The 19385-nt window shown below is 43.2% G+C and overlaps 1 protein-coding gene across 1 annotated transcript; it reads left to right on the top strand.

The window, feature by feature from the left end:
- Nucleotides 1-1846: 1846 nt before the first annotated feature.
- Nucleotides 1847-17640, top strand: Tmem263 (transmembrane protein 263). The gene is made up of 3 exons (XM_048356562.1): nucleotides 1847-2099; nucleotides 10168-10237; nucleotides 14629-17640. The coding sequence occupies exons 2-3, from the start codon at nucleotides 10174-10176 to the stop codon at nucleotides 14913-14915; spliced, it is 351 nt and encodes a 116-aa protein (XP_048212519.1). The 5' UTR covers nucleotides 1847-2099; nucleotides 10168-10173; the 3' UTR covers nucleotides 14916-17640.
- The last annotated feature ends 1745 nt before the right edge of the window (nucleotides 17641-19385 follow it).

The raw sequence follows: 19385 nt of genomic DNA, 5'->3' as shown, positions 1-19385 counted from the left end.
CCAAGCCCCAGGACTGGCCAAAAACAAAACAAAACAAAACAAAACTGGCTGTTAGAGTTAGACTAAATCAGAGCCTGATCTTCAACAAATGAGCAGGGGCTAAATTACCTAATTTCTCCATGTTTCAATTTTCTTGTATAAATATAGGACCTATTTGCCTCATTGTTGAAAGAAATGAGATGACATAGGCTAACAGCTTGTGTTAAATAAATATTATTATTAACCATAGGGGGAAAAAATCTAGTAGACTACTGGGGCAAAGAAAGGGAAATCAAAGTATTTTCCAGTTAAGTGTCAAGAGCATTAACAAAAAATTAATAACAAATGAATTGGATGACAAACTACAATAAGCTGTTGTCTAGCTAATCTTAAAATGGGAGGAGCTGTGTTTCCAGTACTTCATTCCCAGCACGCGGTGGAGGCAGGTGCACTGAGTCCAAGGCCATGTAAGGCTACATAGTATTCTCAAAAACCTAAACATCAACAAGCCAAGATCATTCACAAGTCACTAGGGCTTGACTTGGAAAAAGAGATTTATATAAGGACTTTTTTTTTTGCTTCATGCATACGTTTTGGCATGTTTTTGTTTTGTTTTGTTGCTCCTGTGTATTATTTTGACTTGCTGATTTGATGTGAAAGGGAGAATCCCACATTTGTGTCAAATTCCAGTTTATATAAAGCCATTCACACCTGCCATTTTTGGATCTAAACAAAACACAGGGCGGATTTTGTCTCATCTTCATTTTACAGATGTAGAAAAAGATAAAAGAAAAGTGACTAGCGTTTATTTGGGGTCAGGCCGGGCTTTGTGCAATATAGCTTGTTCGGACCCCCTAAACCCACCTTCTGCGGTTGCTAATCCAAACCCCTGTCATGGAAGCTCTAGGCAACACTCCTGGGATCTCAGGTGAGGGCTGCGCTGGACAAGTCACGTCCACGGGCAACGCCCTCTTCTCGCGGCCCGGCCAGGACAGCTCTACCCGGGCGGGAAGACCTGGAGGCCCTAGGTAGGAGGGGAGGCCAGGAATTTCCAGGTCACTCCTTCCTTCTGCACGAATTGCAAGTGCACAACGACACACAAACCAGGCGTCGTGGTTAACGCCTGCCGTCGGCTACTCGGGAGTCTCAGATCTGAGGATCGTCACGGTTCGAAATCAGCCGGGGGCAGGAACGTCCAGGAGACTCTCCTCTCCAATTAACCTGCAGAAAGCTGGGAGCGCCAGCCTTAGAAAAAGCCCAAGGGACAGCGCCCAAGCCTGGAGTTCCAGCTCCAGGAGCGGCTCCAAAACAAACAAAGCATCCGAACAAGCGAGCTCTCTACCTCACCCCCATCACCTGGTCCCCTGGGCGCGGAGAGGCCCCGACGTGCGCGCGCGGCTGCAAGCAGGCCCGGGGAGCCCCCGCCTCTCCCCACCCTGCGGGAGGCAGCGACGGGAGAGGAAGGCTGAGAGGTTCCCCGGGTGAAGACCGAGCGAGGAGAAACTGGCGGCGGCCCAGGAGGAGGTTCCAAATTCCGAAGACCGTTACTCGACGGCCGAACCAGAAAAACAACACCAAACACCTCTGACAGACGACCCACAGCACCAGATCCGGGTCTTTGAGGGGCGCCGCTTACACGTCTCCCCGGCGGCGCCCCTCGCTCGGCTCTGATTGGACAGTGGGGGGAAAAGGGGCGGGAAGACCCCCGGAGGGAGTAGGAGAGGGAAGGGGAGAGAAGGGGCTGCTGGGAGGGAGGCTGGGCCTCCGGAGAAACGGGTGGGCGCGCGAGGGAGGGGAGGGTGGGCTCGGGTGCGCGTGCGCGTGCGCGGGAGCGCGTCGGCGCCGGAGCCGCGGGAGGAGGCGGGGGCTGAGGAGGCTGCGGAGGGGGCGGGTCTCGCCGGGCGCCACGTCCGCAGCCGGAGGCCGCCTTCGCCGCCGCCGTCCCCGCCACCGCCGCCACCACCGCCGCTGCCGCCGCCGCCGCCGCCGCCGCCCGAGTCTTCTGCCCCCCACAATCCGAGAGGAGCCCCGGGGGCTGTGCCCCGCCGCCGCTGCCTCCCTCCCAGGCCGCCTCAGCCCGGCCTCGGTCTCGGCCTCCCGGCGCCGGCCCCGACCCCGCGGTGAGTGGGGGGTGTTGGGGGGCGAGGGCGCCGGCCTGGCTTCCTGCCCTAGTCGCCCTCGGCTCGGCTCGTGAGCGCCCCTGCACCTCACTTGCTCGCGGCGCTGCCCCGACGGTCCCGGCCTGGGCCTTCCCTGTGGGTGTGTGGGGCGAGGGGACTGAGCGGGAAAAAGGGGGTGCGGGACGAAGTCGGGGGGCGGGTGGAGGCTGGGCGGCGGGGTCACCTCTCCTCCTGGCTGGGTTGAGGAGCCGCGATCGTCGTCGTCCCTCCCTTCTTCTCCCCCCCCCCCCCACCCCGAGCGCCTTGGGATGTCAGGCTCGGGTGGGCGGGGAGGGGGGCCCGGGGGAAGAGCCGGGGGTGGGGGTGGGGGGCGTCGGTGCCAGCGGATGCCTGGCTGCTTGACCCGGTGATCGACGTCCCCCGCCGGGTTCAAGTACACCAGGCTGGGCTGGATGTCCGACCTCCCCCCTCCACCCCCGCCGCCCCCGTGGCCGTTTCCAGCGGTCCCTCCCCAGCGGGGAGGCTGCGCTCCCACGGCCGCCCCACACTTGCGAGCGCGGGGACCCCCCTCCCGCCCTCCCACGGGGGAAGAGGGGAACCGGGGCCGCCGCGGGCGGGCGGACGCGCAGCACGCACCCCACCCTCCCCCGGGACCCCCCTCCACCGGCCAGCCATGGGCTCGCCTCTCCTCACCGGGTCGTGGGAGTGGAGGGAAGAGGGAGGTGCGCGGAGCTCAGCCCCGTGGTCAGGTTCTGTCCCTCCGGCCACGTCACTCCCTCGGCTGGAGGGGGAAAAAGAGCCTCGCAGACGCCCGGAGGGGATCAATGGAGGGGGGAAGGGGCCGCGCCGGGAAGCTACAGGCACCTAAGGGTTCTATTGCACCTCCGTGAACACCGCTGATCCAAAGCTGTTAAGGATGATCCGCGATTATTTGCATACGCGGCTGTCGTTTCAGCTTTTAGACTGGCACTGGTGTGTGGAGGTTCCCAACGACACCACCCCTTCCCCCCCCCCCCCCCCCATATTGATAACCACACCCAGGTGTGGGTGTGTTTCTGTGTCACAAGCACACACGCATCCTCTTTGGCCTTTTCACTTTCGCGTTTTGGTCCCTGTGCCAGAGACCAAGTTCGATTTAAAAAAAAAAAACAACTGTCCACTTATAGAAAGTTTTGTTGGAGAAGTTTAAATGGTTTTCGTGTTAAGATCCCTGTACTCGACCTTTTTTGTTTTTTGGTTTGTTTTGGTTGCCAGTTCTGGGGCTTGGACTCAGGGCCTGAGCACTGTCCCTGGCTTCTTTTTGCTCAAGGCTAGCGCTCTACCTCTTGAGCCACAGCGCCACTTCCGGCTTTTTTCTATATATGTGGTGCTGAGGAATCGAACCCAGGGCTTCATGTATACAAGGCGAGCACTTTACCACTAGGCCATATTCCCAGCCCGTTGTTTGTTTGTTTGTTTGTTTTTTTTAATAGTTTAAATTCCAGGAAAATCTTGACCTTTCTTTGTTTCAGTAATTGGATAGTTGCTCCTTTCCTACTTCCGGATGGGATGGTACTGGGAATATACACATCTGAAGAGGAGGGCCTTCGGGTGGGGCATGGTGGTGCAAGTCTGTGTTTTCAGCTACTGGAGAGGATTTCAGTTCAAGGCCAGCCCTGGCAAAAGTTACAGACCTCCATCTTAACAAATGAGCCGGGTGTGGCAAGTCTGTGCCTTATGATCGCAACTTAAGCAGGGGCTATAATATAGGTAGCATTGGGGTCCCGGATTGGCCCAGACAATAAGTGCCAGAGTCTGAGAAATAACTAAATCCAAAAGGGCTGGGGGGTGGGGTGTTCAAGTGATAGAGCATTTATTACATGCAAAAAGTCCTGAGTTTAAATCCCAGGACTACAAAAAAGGGGAGTCTTTGTATGCTTCTTCTGAACCCAGCAATGTAAGAGGAATGCAGATTTTATGATTTAGTGAAGAGGACTCATGTACTGGTTCTAGCTTCAATGGCATTTTAATTCTAAGTAATGTTTCCTTTGATACTGTCATTTGTCATCATGTGCGCTTACAAGTTTCACTGATAGATTACTTTTTCTCCCTTTCTTGCCTTTTTTTGTAGTTTGCTGTTGATTTAACGGGAGGGCCATCTTTACAAGCAGCATATTCAGTGCAGTTGGTCAACTAGATGTTTCTAAAAACAGTAAGGTAGTGTCTTAACATACACTGCTTCTTGCTGTGTGTGCTTTAGAGCTCTGTTGCCTAAATATATTTTTGAAACTCCTTACAGTTAGTTACTTTGGCAAAGAAACTGAAACAGAGCTGGCAACTGGTGGCCCATGCCTGTAGCCCTCTCAGGAGGCTGAGAGGATTGCAGTTCAAAGCCAGCCTGGTCAGGAAAGTACCTGAGACTCTTATTTCCAATAAGCTACACAGAAAAAGTGGGAGGTGGGGCTGCGGCTCAAGTGGTAGAGTGCTAGCCTTGATCACCAAAAGGCTCAGGGACAGCACCCAGGCCCTAAGTTCAAGCCCCAGGACTAGTAAAGAAAGAAAGAAACTGAAACCAAGTGAGGATGTGGCAAGTACCTGTATATAGCACATATAGAAGGGTTTAGCTTCTTAATAGGAAAATTAACTTGTTGACTAATAACATTTCGAAACATCTTTGAAGGCAAACTCTGTGTTTTGTGCTTGAGTTCATACCAAGTGTTAGTTTGATTGAACTTCCTTGGAACTTTAGAAGGGGTGGTAGTCATAGGCAAATGTGCATGCTGTCTTCAGACTGTTTTCATCACACACAAAAAGCTTAAATTTATATATTAGATGTTGCTGAAACCCACAAACAGTATTGGTTCATCAGTAATTTTAGGTTTCTCTTGAAAAAACAGAGGTTTCCAAGAGAGGTTTGTATACTTATTTCTATTGTTGGAATAAATTACCCTCTTGGGAATAGTGTTGTTATTAATATTTGCCCAATATATCTGCCAGCTGCTATCTTTGATGCTATTGTGATGGATGAGTTATTCTTCTCCCCTCCCCTGTAACTGCTGATGAATTTGCTGTCATGCTATACAGTTACGGTAAACAAGTCTTTCACATTGCACATATCTTAAAAATACCATACAAGCAATTTTAGTTTGTATTGTATAGTTTGTCCACATATCAGGACCTATAGACAAAACATACAACGCATAATTTTACCCAGGTCTAAAGGTGATTGTCCATGCTCAGTGCCTTAGGAGTTCCTAGAGAACAGTTCCTGTACGTTCTTAAATAAATGATTGACTAAAGTTGTACTTATTGAGATAAGGTATTCTTACTAATTGTGAACTTTAGCTTAGAGTAGGGCTGTGTATGAAATCTTAAGTGCAAAGCAGTATACCTGACATATATGTTGAACTAATGACTCAATGAGTTTAGGGCAAGATGGCTTGTACAGAATTTAATAATATTGCTTACCATTTAACATTTTTAGCCCGTCACTGGTGAGTCACCCCTGTAATCCTAGCAACTCAGGGGACTGAGATCTGAGGACTGAAGTTTAAAACCATCCCAGGCAGGAAACTCCATGAGACTCTTATCTCCAAATAGCCTCTAGAAAACTGGAAATGGTGCTATGGCTCAAAGTGGTAGAACTCTAGCCTTGAGCATAAAAGCTCAGGGACTGTGCCTAGGCCCTGAGTTAAGCCTTACAACTGACAAAAATAATAACTTTTTTCAAAATGTTATTTTGACTGTCCATTGGTACTAATTCCCATCTGTATGCTTTAAAATTTTATCAGCAGGGTATTTTTTAGGCAATTGGGTATATGTTTGTTTTCACAATACTCAGTTTAAGAGAAATAGGTAGTGTTAGTGATGAGCAGGAGGGTAAAGCAGTAGTATACTTGTGTATGTAGGTCCTAGAGCTTGAACTCAGAACCTGGGCTCTGTCCCTTAGATTCTCTTTGTCCAAGGCTAGCACTCTACCACTTGAGCCACAGCTCCACTTTCAGCTTTTTGGTGATTTTATTGGAGATAAGGGTCTAATGGACTGTCTTGCACAGGCTGGCTTTGAACCTCAAGCCCCAGATCTCAGCTAGGATTATAGGTATGAACCACCGGTGTCAACATAGTAGCAACACTCTCACCCAAATTTTGTTTTCCACAGTTTTAAATTCCTGTGGGCAATCATAGGCCATACATAACATGACAGGGTAAATTCTAGAAATAAACAGCTGTAAGTAGTGTGCACTTCATCCCATCTGGGGTGTGAATTGCCTCTTTGTTCCATGCTGCCTGTGACCTGTTATTGCCACTTAGTGGCCCTCAGGGCTGTTAGATGATTATAGTGCTTGTGTTCAGGTACCTCTTTTTTTTTTTTCCATAATGGTCTCAAATCTCAGAGTAGTGATGATGGCAATTATATGCCAAGGAGAAGCTGTCATGCTTCCTTTAGGTGACAAAGGTGAAAGTACAGTAAGATTTTGAGAGACCACATTGACATAACTTTTATTGTAATGTGTTGTTCTAATAATCTGTTGTTCAGTATCTTACTGTGTCTAGTATATAAACAACTTTCTCATTGGAATGCATGTAAGTGTAAGAGAAAACATAGTATGTGTAGAGATTGGTGCTGTCTGGTTTCAGGCATTCTAATGCATCCCTATAGATAAGGGGACAACTCTATAGAAAGTATTTCTCTTTGGTAGTAAAGTACTATAGTCACACACACGTACATGTACGTGTATAGAGGTTAAGAATAGTTTATGTATATGAAAAGTACCAATGATACTACAGGTAAGTATTTTAGTAAAAAACTTTAAAAACTATCTTACAGTATAAATCAGAATTCAGGGAGAAAAAAATGCTGTGGATTTCACACAACTCTTACTATCTTAAGAGTTCTAGAGGAAAAAGAACATAACCTCCTTGCAATATTGAGGCTAATGATGTACAGTAATTCCAAACACAAAAACCAACAGCCAATATGTATGGCCTTTTATGACTTTCAAGGTCCTCTAATCTATGTGGACATGCCTGGCCTGGCATGAAATATGAATATTTCTATGTAATATCCAGTTTCCTTCATTTCAGACTCTTCTACAGAAATACTTAGAATTTGAGGGCAGAATGAATTCCTGGTAGGAATGGGAATGTGGTTAGCAGGGGAGCATTAGTACGTCTAGAAGTGTACCTTCCTCTTCCCTCTGTAGTGGCACTGTGGTTTGAGCTCAGCCTCGTGCTTGCTAGCCAGATGCTCTAGCACTTGCGCCATGCCTCTAGTCCTTGAGAATGTACCTTGAAGCCGTGAAATTCCTTAAATTTAGTTATCTAAAAAAAAAAAAAAATTCCCATGTACTTCTCATTTTGCTTTTTGCTGTGTGGATTTAAAAATAAAGTGTTGTAAGTAACTATGGATTAAAATACATACATCATGTCTGTCTTGTGGCTTCTTGAAGCCACTAGATACCACCACCTACTCATCAAGCACAAACATAGCTTAGAATTTGTTTTCTTCCTCCCCTTCCTGGTGTTTTTCTCCTTTTCTAGCTAAAGCTTCCAGCCAGATATTGATTTATGTACCTAATTTATTTTTATTTTTATTTTTTGCCAGTCTTTGGGCTTGAACTCAGTCAGGGCCTTGGCATTGTCCCCGAGCCTCTTTGTGCTCAAGGCTAGCACTCTACCACTTGAGCCATAGTGCCACCTCCACCTTCCTTTCTTTCTGAGTAGTTTATTGGAGATAAAAATCTCATGGACTTTTCTGCCCAGGCTGGCGTCAAACCACGATTCTCAGATCTCAGCCTCCTGAGTAGCTAGGATTACAGTCATGAGCCACCGGTGCCTGGCTTGACATGCATACTTTCTAATGATGGTTAATGTTAGTGTGGATACAAATTTTTTGTCCTATGTGTTTTCAAAAAATATTTAAAATATGAATAAAATATTAAAACTACAAACTAGAAAAAATAGTAATCAAAGGAGACATCTTAAGGGAATATGGAGGTGGAAAATAAACACAACTATGCAGCCACAGAAACCCTACCTAGTTAAGCTGGCATTTTAAATACAAGCCTCCTGGAAGCCAAAGAGAGAAGAGAGATACCATATCCTTCTGTCTTTCAAGTTGAAAAAGGCAGAAATCCCAAAGAAAGCATTAATTTTTAGAGGAAGTAACATGTTCTGAATAATTGCCTCTGAAAATGATATGTAGTGTTTCACATCTGTGCAGTGATATGATTGGTAGGTAATATCTTTAACAATATTGCACAGCTGATGTAGCAATACAAATAAATCTATTTGTCAGTGTTTCTTACTACAGTCAGTAATAGTCCCTGTCATAACTGGGACCAGGTGAATTTTTTTTTTTTTTCAAATTTTTATTATCAAACTGATGTACAGAGAGGTTACAGTTTCATACATTAGGCATTGGATACATTTCTTGTACTGTTTGTTCGGATTTTAGTGTTTTTTTTTTTTTTTTGGCCAGTACTGGGCCTTGGACTCAGGGCCTGAGCACTGTCCCTGGCTTCTTCCCGCTCAAGGCTAGCGCTCTGCCACTTGAGCCACAGCGCCGCTTCTGGCCGTTTTCTGTATATGTGGTGCTGGGGAATCGAACCTAGGGCCTCGTGTATCCGAGGCAGGCACTCTTGCCACTAGGCTATATCCCCAGCCCCCAGGTGAATTTTTTAAAAATACAATTGATGGTGGCTCACAAGTGTAATTTCACTACTTGGGTAGAAGAGATTGGGTAGATTGTGATTTTAGACCATTGTAGGCAGTTAGGTAAGACCTCATCTTAACAAATGATTGTGCCTATAATCTTAGCCATGGAGGATTCATAGGAAGGAGGATTACTGTATAAACCAGCTTCAGGTAGAAAGGGTGAAAGAAAGGTCCATCTGAAAAACTAAAATCAAAAGGCTAGCAAGCATAAGGCATTGAGTTCAAACTCCCAGTATCACCAAAAAGAAATATTTTTTAAATCATTAGTTTCCAAGACCTAAAAATATTTTTTCTATATTTATGAAAGTAATACATGTTTATGGTAGAAAATTATAATTATTCCATATGCATTTGTGTGTATGTATGTAGAAATACCCTAGAATGGCAGGCATTTCCCACCTGATATATCTAAAATATTAATTAGCCTAATTACTGTTTGTTAATGTTACATTGTCAGTATAGTATCCTTTTCCATATCTGTTGTTTGCATATGATTAATTTAGGCTTTAACAGTGTATTACCAAGAAATGTTTAATCTACTGCTAGAATCCTAGCTGTAGTTTTCGGATCAAGACAGCATATTATAAAAACCACTTTGGAGCCGGGTGCTGGTGGCTCATACCTGTAATCCTAGCTACTTAGGAGGCTGGGACCTGAGCATATCAGTTCAAAGCCAGCCCAGACAGGAAAGTCTATTGAGACTCATCTCCAATTAACCACCAGAAAACCGGAAGTGGAGCTGTGGCTCAAATGGTAGAATGCCAACCTTAACTGAAAAAGCTAAGGGACAGCACTCAGACCCTGATTTCCAGCACTAGTACTGGCACAGAAAAACAAAACAAAACAAAACAAAACCTAGGGGCTCTGTGCATGGTAAATAAACACGTTATACTGCACTACATCCCTAGTCCTCAAATGTAAAGTTACTTTTCTTTCTTTCTTTCTTTTCTTCTTTTTTTTTTTTTTTGTGGTGCTTGGGGACAAAGCCAGTGCTAGCCCCAGCCACCTTAAGGTGAATGACTAGTCCTGTGGTAGTGGATGTTTAAAAACGTTATTCAGGGCTGGGAATATGGCCTAGTGGCAAGAGAGCTTGCCTCATATACATGAAGCCCTGGGTTCGATTCTCCAGCACCACATATCTAGAAAATGGCCAGAAGAGGCACTGTGGCTCAAGTGGCAGAGTGCTAGCCTTGAGCAAAAAGGAAGCCAGGGACAGTGCTCAAGCCCTGAGTCCAAGGCCCAGGACTGGCAAAAAACAACAACAACAACAACAAAAACGTTATTCATTTGATTAAAGCTACTTAAGTCTTGATTTAGTGTGTGCAAAGTAGCAGTCTCACCTTAACATGAAATATGTTTTTTTTTTTTTAAGGAAATCATGAATCAGGCAGATAAAAATCAGCAAGAAATCCCATCCTACCTTAGTGATGAACCACCAGAAGGTAAGTGTATTTAACACTTACGAAGGAAAATAGATTGTAGTGATTTAAAGCTCTGATTCTTTTAAAATTAAATTTAAGGAATTCTAGCCTATTTACCCGGTCAGTAAACATGTTGCAAAAATAATTGAAGAGCTAGGCACTGGTGGCTCACACCTATAATCCTGGCTACTCAGGGGGCTGAGATCTGAGGATTGCGATTTAAAGCCAGCCTAGGCAGGAAAGTCCAAGACTCAACTCCAGTTAACCACTGGAAAACCAGAAATGGAGCTGTGTATCAAAGTGGTAGTGCAAAAAAGCTCAGAGACAGTACTCAGACCCTGACTTCAAGCCCCATAACTGACCCCCCCCCAAAAAAATTGAAGATGAATATTTTAAGCTTCTAATAAGGAACCATGGAAGAACCATGGAACTTGGAGAACTGTAAGAACAGTTTAATTTTACTATACAAGGTATATTGGTATATTTGAAGACAATTTCACAAGCAAGAATGTAATTTCATTCATAAAGAGTGAAAGGCAGAGAAAGGATGAATTCTGTTTAATTTTGATGTCCTGCATAAAATAAATGAGCCTAATTCAAGAACCAGTTGTTTGTTTGTTTGTTTTTGTTTTGGTTTTTGTTAAATTCCTATTCACTACCAGTTGGGAGTCCTTTCTTCCAATATTAATATACAATCTTAAGGCCTGCTTGTCTTTCTGAATCATGTTTCTTTTAGTTTGGAATTTATGATACCATGAGTCATTGGATTGTTTTTGTCTCCTTCCAAAAAAGCCTGGAAATACAGACTACTCCCCAGGTCCCTTCACTCCACCACAAGTGACTTACGGGCACTTCTTGCTTGCTTTTGAAATGCTCTACAAGAAATGACCTCCGTGGAAAATTTCATGTTGATTGTAGAGATAGAAGTCCTGACAACAGGGGGAGAGGGGAAGTGGGATGGGGGGAGATGAGGAAGGAGGTAACAAGTTGAACAAGAAATGTACTCATTGCCTTACATAAGAAACTGTAACCCCTCTGTACTTCACTTTGACAATAAAGGAAAAAAAAAAAAGAAGTCCAACTCTTCCCTAAAAAAAAAAAAAAAGTCCTGACAATAGGTATTATGTTTTTTCCCCCAGTTTTGTTATATACTGTCTGAAAGTTGCTTCATATGCTGGTAGGCTCAAAAGAAGTTATTAGGAAAATAGCATAATAAAAATTGACCTGAAGAGAAAGTGGGGGATTTGCCTAGCATGGTGGTACCAATTTAGTTTGTTTAGTGGGCAAATAACTTAAAATTTATTGTCTTAGCTCTTTTTTTTTTTTTTTTGCCAGTCCTGGTGCTTGAACTCAGAGCCTGTGCACTGTCCCTGGCTTCCTTTTGCTCAAGACTAACACTCTACCACTTGAGCCACAGCACCACTTCTGGCTTTTTCTGTTTATGTGGTGCTGAGGAATCGAAACAAGGGCTTCATGTATGCTAGGCCAGCACTCTACTGCTAGGCCAGCACTCTACTGCTAAGCCACATTCTCAGACCTCTTAGCTCTTTTTTTTAAAAAGAAAAATATTAATTTGTATGTTTGTTATATATTGCACACTCTTTACAAATAAATATTCTTTTTCTGAGATAGGGTCTTATTTTATGTATAGCCCAGGCTGTCCTTGAACTTTCCATTCTACCTCCACTATCCTAGTACTTTGATTTACAGGTATGCACTTTGCCCAACACAAATATACATACATATATACATATATATGTATATATGTACACATACATCTATACACATATATATATGTTCCTCCCACCCCCATTTCTTTTTCCCCTTCCTTTGCTTTGCCCTCAGTTTCTCCTTCCTGTCCCTGCCTACAAGTTGCACAGTTCATTTTCAACATAGTGCCTACTGAGTACCATGGCTGCATTTCCTTGCCTTATTATTTTTTTTTTTTTGGCCAGTCCTGGGCCTTGGACTCAGGGCCTGAGCACTGTCCCTGGCTTCTTCCCGCTCAAGGCTAGCACTCTGCCACTTGAGCCACAGCGCCGCTTCTGGCCGTTTTCTGTATATGTGGTGCTGGGGAATCGAACCTAGGGCCTCGTGTATCCGAGGCAGGCACTGTTGCCACTAGGCTATATCCCCAGCCCCCTTGCCTTATTTTTTTAGGGCCACAAAAACTAAGTCTCAATGAAAAAATGAACAAGCACTTTGTGGGAAGAAGTTAGGAAAGGGACAAAGGCCACTGAGGAGCATGATTGTCCTGGAAGGGAACCGAGCCTCAGGAATGCCTCTGTAAGCAAATACGGGTAAAGTGCAAAGCAGACGGCTGACATGGGGCACAGATAACTATATTAATATTTATTTTACTTAACTAAGAAAAATTGTCTCCATTAAGTACAGGAGAACCACATCAGGCAAAGCAAGATTTTTTTTTACTGAGATATTATTGAAGTATTCATCTGTTATCCTCAAATCAGGATTTTTACCCTTTTCATGTTTTTTGACCTTGATTACTAGAGTTACCAATTAGAAAATCTTTTCTATCATAATTTTTTTTTTCTTGCCAGTTTATGGGGCTTGGACTCAGTGCTCAGGGCCTGAGCACTGTCCTTGGCTTCCTTTTGCTCGAGGCTAGCACTGTACCACTTGAGCCACAGCGCCACTTCCGGCTTTTTCTGTGTATGTGATGCTGAGGGACCGAACCCAGGCCTTCATGCGTGCCAGGCAAGCACTCTACCGCTAAGCCACATTCCCAGCCCCTTCCATCATAATTTTATAATCAAATACTCATCTGTGTCTTAAGTAATTTCAGTTAGTTAAACATTTACATTATCTTATTAGTTTTAACAAAAACATTGGCTTTAAAAAAATTAGCTATTGCAGATTGGTACCCTGGGTCCTGCCTGTAATCTCAGTTACCTAGGAGATGGAGTTTGAGAAGACTGTGGTTCGAGGCCAGCTGGGACAAAAAGTTAGGGAGACCTCCATCTCAACCAACAGCTCCACAGAGTGATGTGCACCTGTCATTTCAGTTATTTGTGAAGCATATTAGGATCATAGACTACCCAGAAGTAAAAATAAGTATGGCTCAAGTGGTAGCACATCTGCCTAGCAAGGGTTCAAACCCCCCCCCCCATACCAAATAAATAAAATAGCCATCCATGTGCATGATTTTTACTAGTCAGTAAGATTTTTCTACTTAGGACAGAATGTAAAACCTCCAAGAAAAACTATTTCAATGAAAATTTGTACCTTGTTAAAACTCACTTTTTCAGCGTTTTTTTCTTCTCTCCTAAATCTCCCTTGATGGTAAGTAACGTTCTGCTTTGGTAGTCTAATTGGACTATGTACACTGAAATTACCTGGCTTTGTGTGGAATTGTACTTTTTCAGTGGGTAAAACCTAAATTGTATAATTATCAGGTATTTTCCCATAAAATTCAGAAAACATTCATTGCTTACATGTTGTTGCTCCCTAAATTATTAGGCTACAGAGAAAAAGCCTGTGTCTTTTCAAATCTGGTGTAATCTAGCTTTATGAAATCTTTCTGCTAGTCATTTTATGAGTTTGAAGTTACACGCAGATTTGTGCTACCCATCTTGTGTATATTGAACTCAAGGCCTGGGCTCTGTCCCTGAACTTTGCTGTTCAAGGCTAGTGCCCCAACATGTAAGCCACAGCTCCACTTCCAGCCTTTTTGTTGAGGGGAGTTAATTGAGGAGATAAGAGTCTCAAAGGCTTTTTTGCCCAAGCTGGCTTTGAACTGAGACCATCTGATCTCAGCCTTACAAGTAGCTAGGATTACAGGCCTGAGCCATCAGTGTCTGGCATTACACTTGTTGCTTTTGTGTTGTTGTTTTTTTTTAATTCCAAGCTCAGCCCACCACATTAGACTTGTGTATAGTGGCACACACTGGTGTGTGCCAATAAATGGAGCACTTTGGGACAGGAGGAATACAAATTTAAAACTAGCCTGGGCTATAGAGTGAGACCGTGCCTTAAAAAAATAAGACTAGAGCAGGACGTTGGTGGCTCAGGTCTGTAATCCTAGCTACTCAGAAAGCTGAGATCGTAGGATTGCAGTTCAAATCCAGCCTGGGCAGGAAAGACCATGAGACCAGAAAACAGGAAGTAAAGCTGTAGCTCAAAGTGGTAGAGCGCTAACCTTGAGCAAAAGAGCTCAAGGACAGCATCCAAGGCCTGAGTTCAAACCCCACGACCCACAAAAAAAAAGGAAAAAAAAAGGACTTAGCACTGGACAAAGATGCCATAAAAATGAATACGACTGTACTCTTAATTATGAGCAACTTGTGTCTGGCAGTGCAGTTGGCCTTATCACCTGCAGCCTCCTGACTAGGAGGTTATTTCATGATTTAAAGACTTAGATCTGACTATGTTATGCTGTTTTCTCTCCTTAGGTTCCATGAAAGGCCACCCAGAGCAGCAGCCAGGCATGTTGTCCCGGGTGACTGGGGGTATCTTCAGTGTTACAAAGGGGGCCGTGGGTGCCACCATTGGAGGAGTGGCTTGGATTGGTGGGAAGAGTCTGGAGGTAACCAAAACAGCTGTGACAACTGTGCCTTCCATGGGAATAGGGCTGGTGAAAGGGGGCGTGTCTGCTGTGGCCGGAGGCGTGACCGCGGTTGGGTCTGCTGTTGTCAACAAAGTGCCCTTAACAGGAAAGAAGAAAGACAAATCTGACTAAAACATGGAGAGACACCTGCTCCTCATAGCACTATGATGCCAGTGGCATTGAATTGCTAAATTATAGACCTCAACCAAGTCACCTGTTTTGGACGTGTATCTTCTAAACTGCTGTGTTGAAAGTATTGATGGCTTTCATCTAAAAAGAAGAGACCAATACTAGCACAGTATATGAAGGTTTCTCATACTTAAGTTCCAGCTTTTTATCTGGTAAAATGTTACACTTGTTCAGTTGTAACTGAAGATATGGTATGTTTCAATATTTACTATAAGTCTTTCAGTTTGACTAAAAATGTGAAAGTTGAATTCAGTAGATGATCTTTACAGTTCCATATGTACAGTGTGCCAGGTAACTCATACACCCCTTACACAAGGGACCTTGAACTCCATAAACTGTACCTTTGATGTGCCTAATAGCTTCAGATGTCTTAGTTTTTTATACCATAGTTATGTAGGCCAAGAGGCATTCTTTCCTTATTTTAGCTGGCAAAAGTAGCAGGAATTCAAAACGTTTAAAAGAAAAGATAAACGGTTCTATGATACTGTTAATCATCTTTTGCTGGACATGCATTCTATTCATTTACTCATTGATGCCTTACAAAAGAAAACATGTTTTCTAATACCTTAAGTATATGTAGTTCTTAGAAATTATCAATCAATTCTTTTAAAGGTTGTGAAATGAGTTTTCCCTGCTAAGAATATTGGGAGTCGCGAATTAAAGGTATTTCTTGCTGTTAGTGGTTAAGATAGTGCTTGTTAACTTTTGTGTCATTGGTTAAAATCAAGTTGTACACTTTAGCTTGGGTTCGTACTCCATTGTTAGTACATCTTACAGTCCCTAAGGAACATTGCTAAGATGGTTAGAAGCCATATTGGAAGAGTTTCATATTAAAGAACAGATTCTAATTTTAAGTTCTTAGAAGTTACTCAGAATGTCTGAGATATAGAAAAAAATCCTTTACCCCAGTTCTGTCTTTAGGATGTCTTAAATTATCAGCAGCTGTCTCTTAAAAATACAGAAGTAATTACAAATATGTGAGGACTGACTTAAATTGAACAAAATGGGTCCCATGTATTAGTTTTGAATGTAAAATGTAAGTGCTTTCAGTGGGCTTTTGCTAGTCCTTCAAAGCTGCTGTGGACGTGGTACCACATTTCAGGTCAATTGCAAGCAGGAACTAATGTTTTTCATTATGGATGATCAGTGCCTCATGTCTTAACATGTGCACTCATATCCCGTTCATTCTCAAAGATGACTTAGCTACAATTCAGTTTTTGTTTGGTGAAAATTTAAGAAGTGGCAACTATGCTTGGCATTCCTTTTAACTGAGGGTTCTAATCCAACTCAGAAAAACCTTAATTTTTTTCATAAACTGGAGATTTATCTCCACTCTGCCCCTCATAAATTTTGTGGAGGGATAAAGGGATGATGTACTGAAGTCAAACCAAAATTTAGAGAACCTGGACAGACAAACCTAACACCTGAGCCTTCAATGTTTGTTTGTAGCCACTAATGGTATTACTAACAATATGTATTGTGATTGGTAGGAATGTCACTTTTAAAGGCTTCCAGAAATACCAGCAGGGAGTTGAACAAATCTACAAAAGGTTCTTGGGCTTTTCTGCTTATATAAAACTTAAAAGTCATTAAGGACTTCAGTTCACAAGGAATTGATCATTTATTTCATGGTAGAATGATTAAGACATTTGTTGGTATATTTGGTCAGATCTCTTAATTGACAAATGGAATAGTTGTTTAAATTCCAAAGTTAACAGACAAATAGGAAATGATCTAAATAATGGTATTGGAAAATGTGTTTCCTGCTATTTAGAAGGAATTACTGCTTCGGTGCTCGTTTGTATTTCTAATTTATCTTCTGTAGTCATAGGCTCTGCTGTGCTTTGTACTTGAATTTTTTTTCTATTTTTTCTAATTTACTATTTGCTTGCATATTTATTTTCAACTTTTCTTGTCTTTAATGCTTGAGGAAAAAAACGGCTATATTATTTTCTGCTACAGAAAAGCTACCCTGGTATATTTTATCTCATCACGATTGTTTCAAATTCTAAACTACAACTTTGATCAGAGGGACTTTTGCAATGATAGCAGAGGACTGTACAAATGTGCAGTCATCTAGAACTTGTTAGTAGAATGAACTTTGCCATCTGATGACATGTACAGCTGTATACTCGAGTCTTTTCCAGTTTATTTACGTAGACTAGCAGTTTGACCTGTTCAACAGGACTCATTCACTTGAAGAAACTATGGTTGTTGTATACACCTGGAGGCATCTGTTATTCAGCTTGTTTTCTGAGTGGATATTTGGCACAACAAAGATAAATTTGTGTCACCCACTTCAGTGACTGATCTAATAATATCAATATTATGAATCCTGTACTTAGCGAAATGTCTGATGAAAATAATTGAATAATGTTTTTTTTTGTATTAAAAGGGATGGGAAAAGAACACATGAATCTGTTAATAGAGCACTATGATCTGTAAAGATGGAATGCTTCATGAAGATCTAAAGAAATAAAAGAAATTTTAAAACAGGGTAATCTTAGAACTTTTAGTTATATAGTTCAGACAGTGCCATAGCCAGTTCTTAATTTTTGTGATAATGTACAAACATGACATCCTGGAATATGTATTTTGATGCCAACACAACAGTAAAATACAAATATATTTATATCAACTTAATAAAGATTTAAAATGCAGATTTCTAGGTTTTATCTCAACTTGCTGAATCTTTGCAGGGTGGGGTCAGGATCACAATGACTCCTGGGGCTTGAGTTCAGGGCCTGAGTGCTGTGCCTGAGCTGCTTTTGCTCGAGGCTAGCACTCTACCACTTAAGCCACAGCGCCACTTCTGGTTTGGGGCAGTTAATTGGAGTATCACAAACTTTCCTGCCTGGGCTGCCTTTTAACTGCAATCCTCAGATCTCAGCCCCCTGAGTAGCTAGAACTACAGGCTTAAGCCACCAGCACCTGGCTGAGAACCCCATTTTAACACTCTCTCTGGATTGTTCTTGTGTCCACTCAAGTTTGGAAAACAGAGGAGGAAGTGTCTAGCAGGAAGCTCTTCTCTCCATCCTCTGTAATTGTGGAGCCAACTTCAGTCTCTCAGTATAGACATGACCTGCTGGATCTTATCCTACAACATTTTGAGAGAAGCTTAAAAAAAAAAACAAACTTTCCAGTGATCTCCCATGCTTCAGCCATCCCATCGTGTTCCAAGTCTACAATCGGATTCATTGCCATGGCTTTACATACCTTCGATCTGCAAATGATAGATGTATACCTCAGCTCTGACTTCCCACAACTGCATAGTCCCCGCTGGGTTGGCTCCTCACCATTTCACCACTGACCTCTAGCTGCCAAGGTAGTCCTCCTGCAGTATAAAGCACTGGGGGAGTTTATGAGAGTATCACTGGTCATTTCTCAGAATTCAACTCCCCAAGGATTCTGTCACCCTTAGAATGAAATCCTGCTCCTTGGATCATGAGAGGACACGAGAAACTTTAATGTCCCATTTTATGCGACTCTTCCATCACTCAACCCTGCTCCAAACTTAGGGTTACTATTTATCTACTTTGTATGTGATATTGGGGTTTGGATCCAAGGCTTTGTGCATGCAAAGCATGCGCTCTATGACAAAGCTACCTCATCTAGCTTCTAGCTTTCTCCTTTTCCTTAACTACCATGTTTCACAGACATTCCTAAGGATGGAGGATCTCTGTGTTTCCTTATCTATAGAAAAGGAACTCTCTGGGGCTGGGAATGTGGCTTAGTGGTAGAGAGCTTGCCTAGCATGCATGAAGCTCTGGGTTCGATTCCTCAGCACCACATGAACAGAAAAAGGCAGAAGTGGCAGGGTGCCTCAAGAGGTAGAGTGCTAGCCTTGAGCAAAAAAGAAGCCAGGGACAGTGCTCAGGCCCTGAGTCCCATGCCCCAGGACTGGCAAAAAGAAAAAAAAGGGAACTCTCAGGACCCTAAAGCTTGCCACTGTGCCTGGCAGTGGTGCTACACAGTATCCCAACCAAGAGCCTGGTTGTACAGCAAGGGTAGCTGGGATTTGTGGAAGAATGGGAAAGATCCTGCATAGTTTGTTAATGTGTTTCACTACACTAAAACACCATGTACACATAGTGCATAAATGTTCAGTGTGCACAGTCTGGCTGCATATTGGGTACAAAGTTCGGACTATACAGTTGAAAGCAACAAGCCAGTTTGGGTCTGGGTGAGCTTCATCTTGAGACACGATTTAGAAATGAAAACTGGAAAACATCACTAAAATCAATAGCACATGCTTTTTCTTATAGGCTGAACAGGATTTCCCCAAAACATCCTAGAAAGCTCTTTCAAATGATACAAATGAGGTAATTTCAATTAGATTGTACAGAGCTTTCGTGAAACTCCCAAATTTGTTTTCATTCATTCATTTTGGCATGTCAGGAAGAGGTAATTCTA

This window comes from Perognathus longimembris, chromosome 1 (assembly GCF_023159225.1).
Source record: "Perognathus longimembris pacificus isolate PPM17 chromosome 1, ASM2315922v1, whole genome shotgun sequence".
NCBI lineage: Eukaryota > Metazoa > Chordata > Mammalia > Rodentia > Heteromyidae > Perognathus > Perognathus longimembris.
The sequence above is the reverse complement of the archived record's forward strand: the minus strand, read 5'-3'. Positions and strand labels throughout refer to the sequence as shown.

Excerpts from the sequence above, each read along its gene's own strand:
- Tmem263 (XM_048356562.1), top strand. The coding sequence starts at position 10,174 with ATGAATCAGGCAGATAAAAATCAGCAAGAAATCCCATCCTACCTTAGT. Across the intron at positions 10,238-14,628 it reads TAGTGATGAACCACCAGAAG|GTTCCATGAAAGGCCACCCA; the intron begins GTAAGTGTATTT and ends TTCTCTCCTTAG.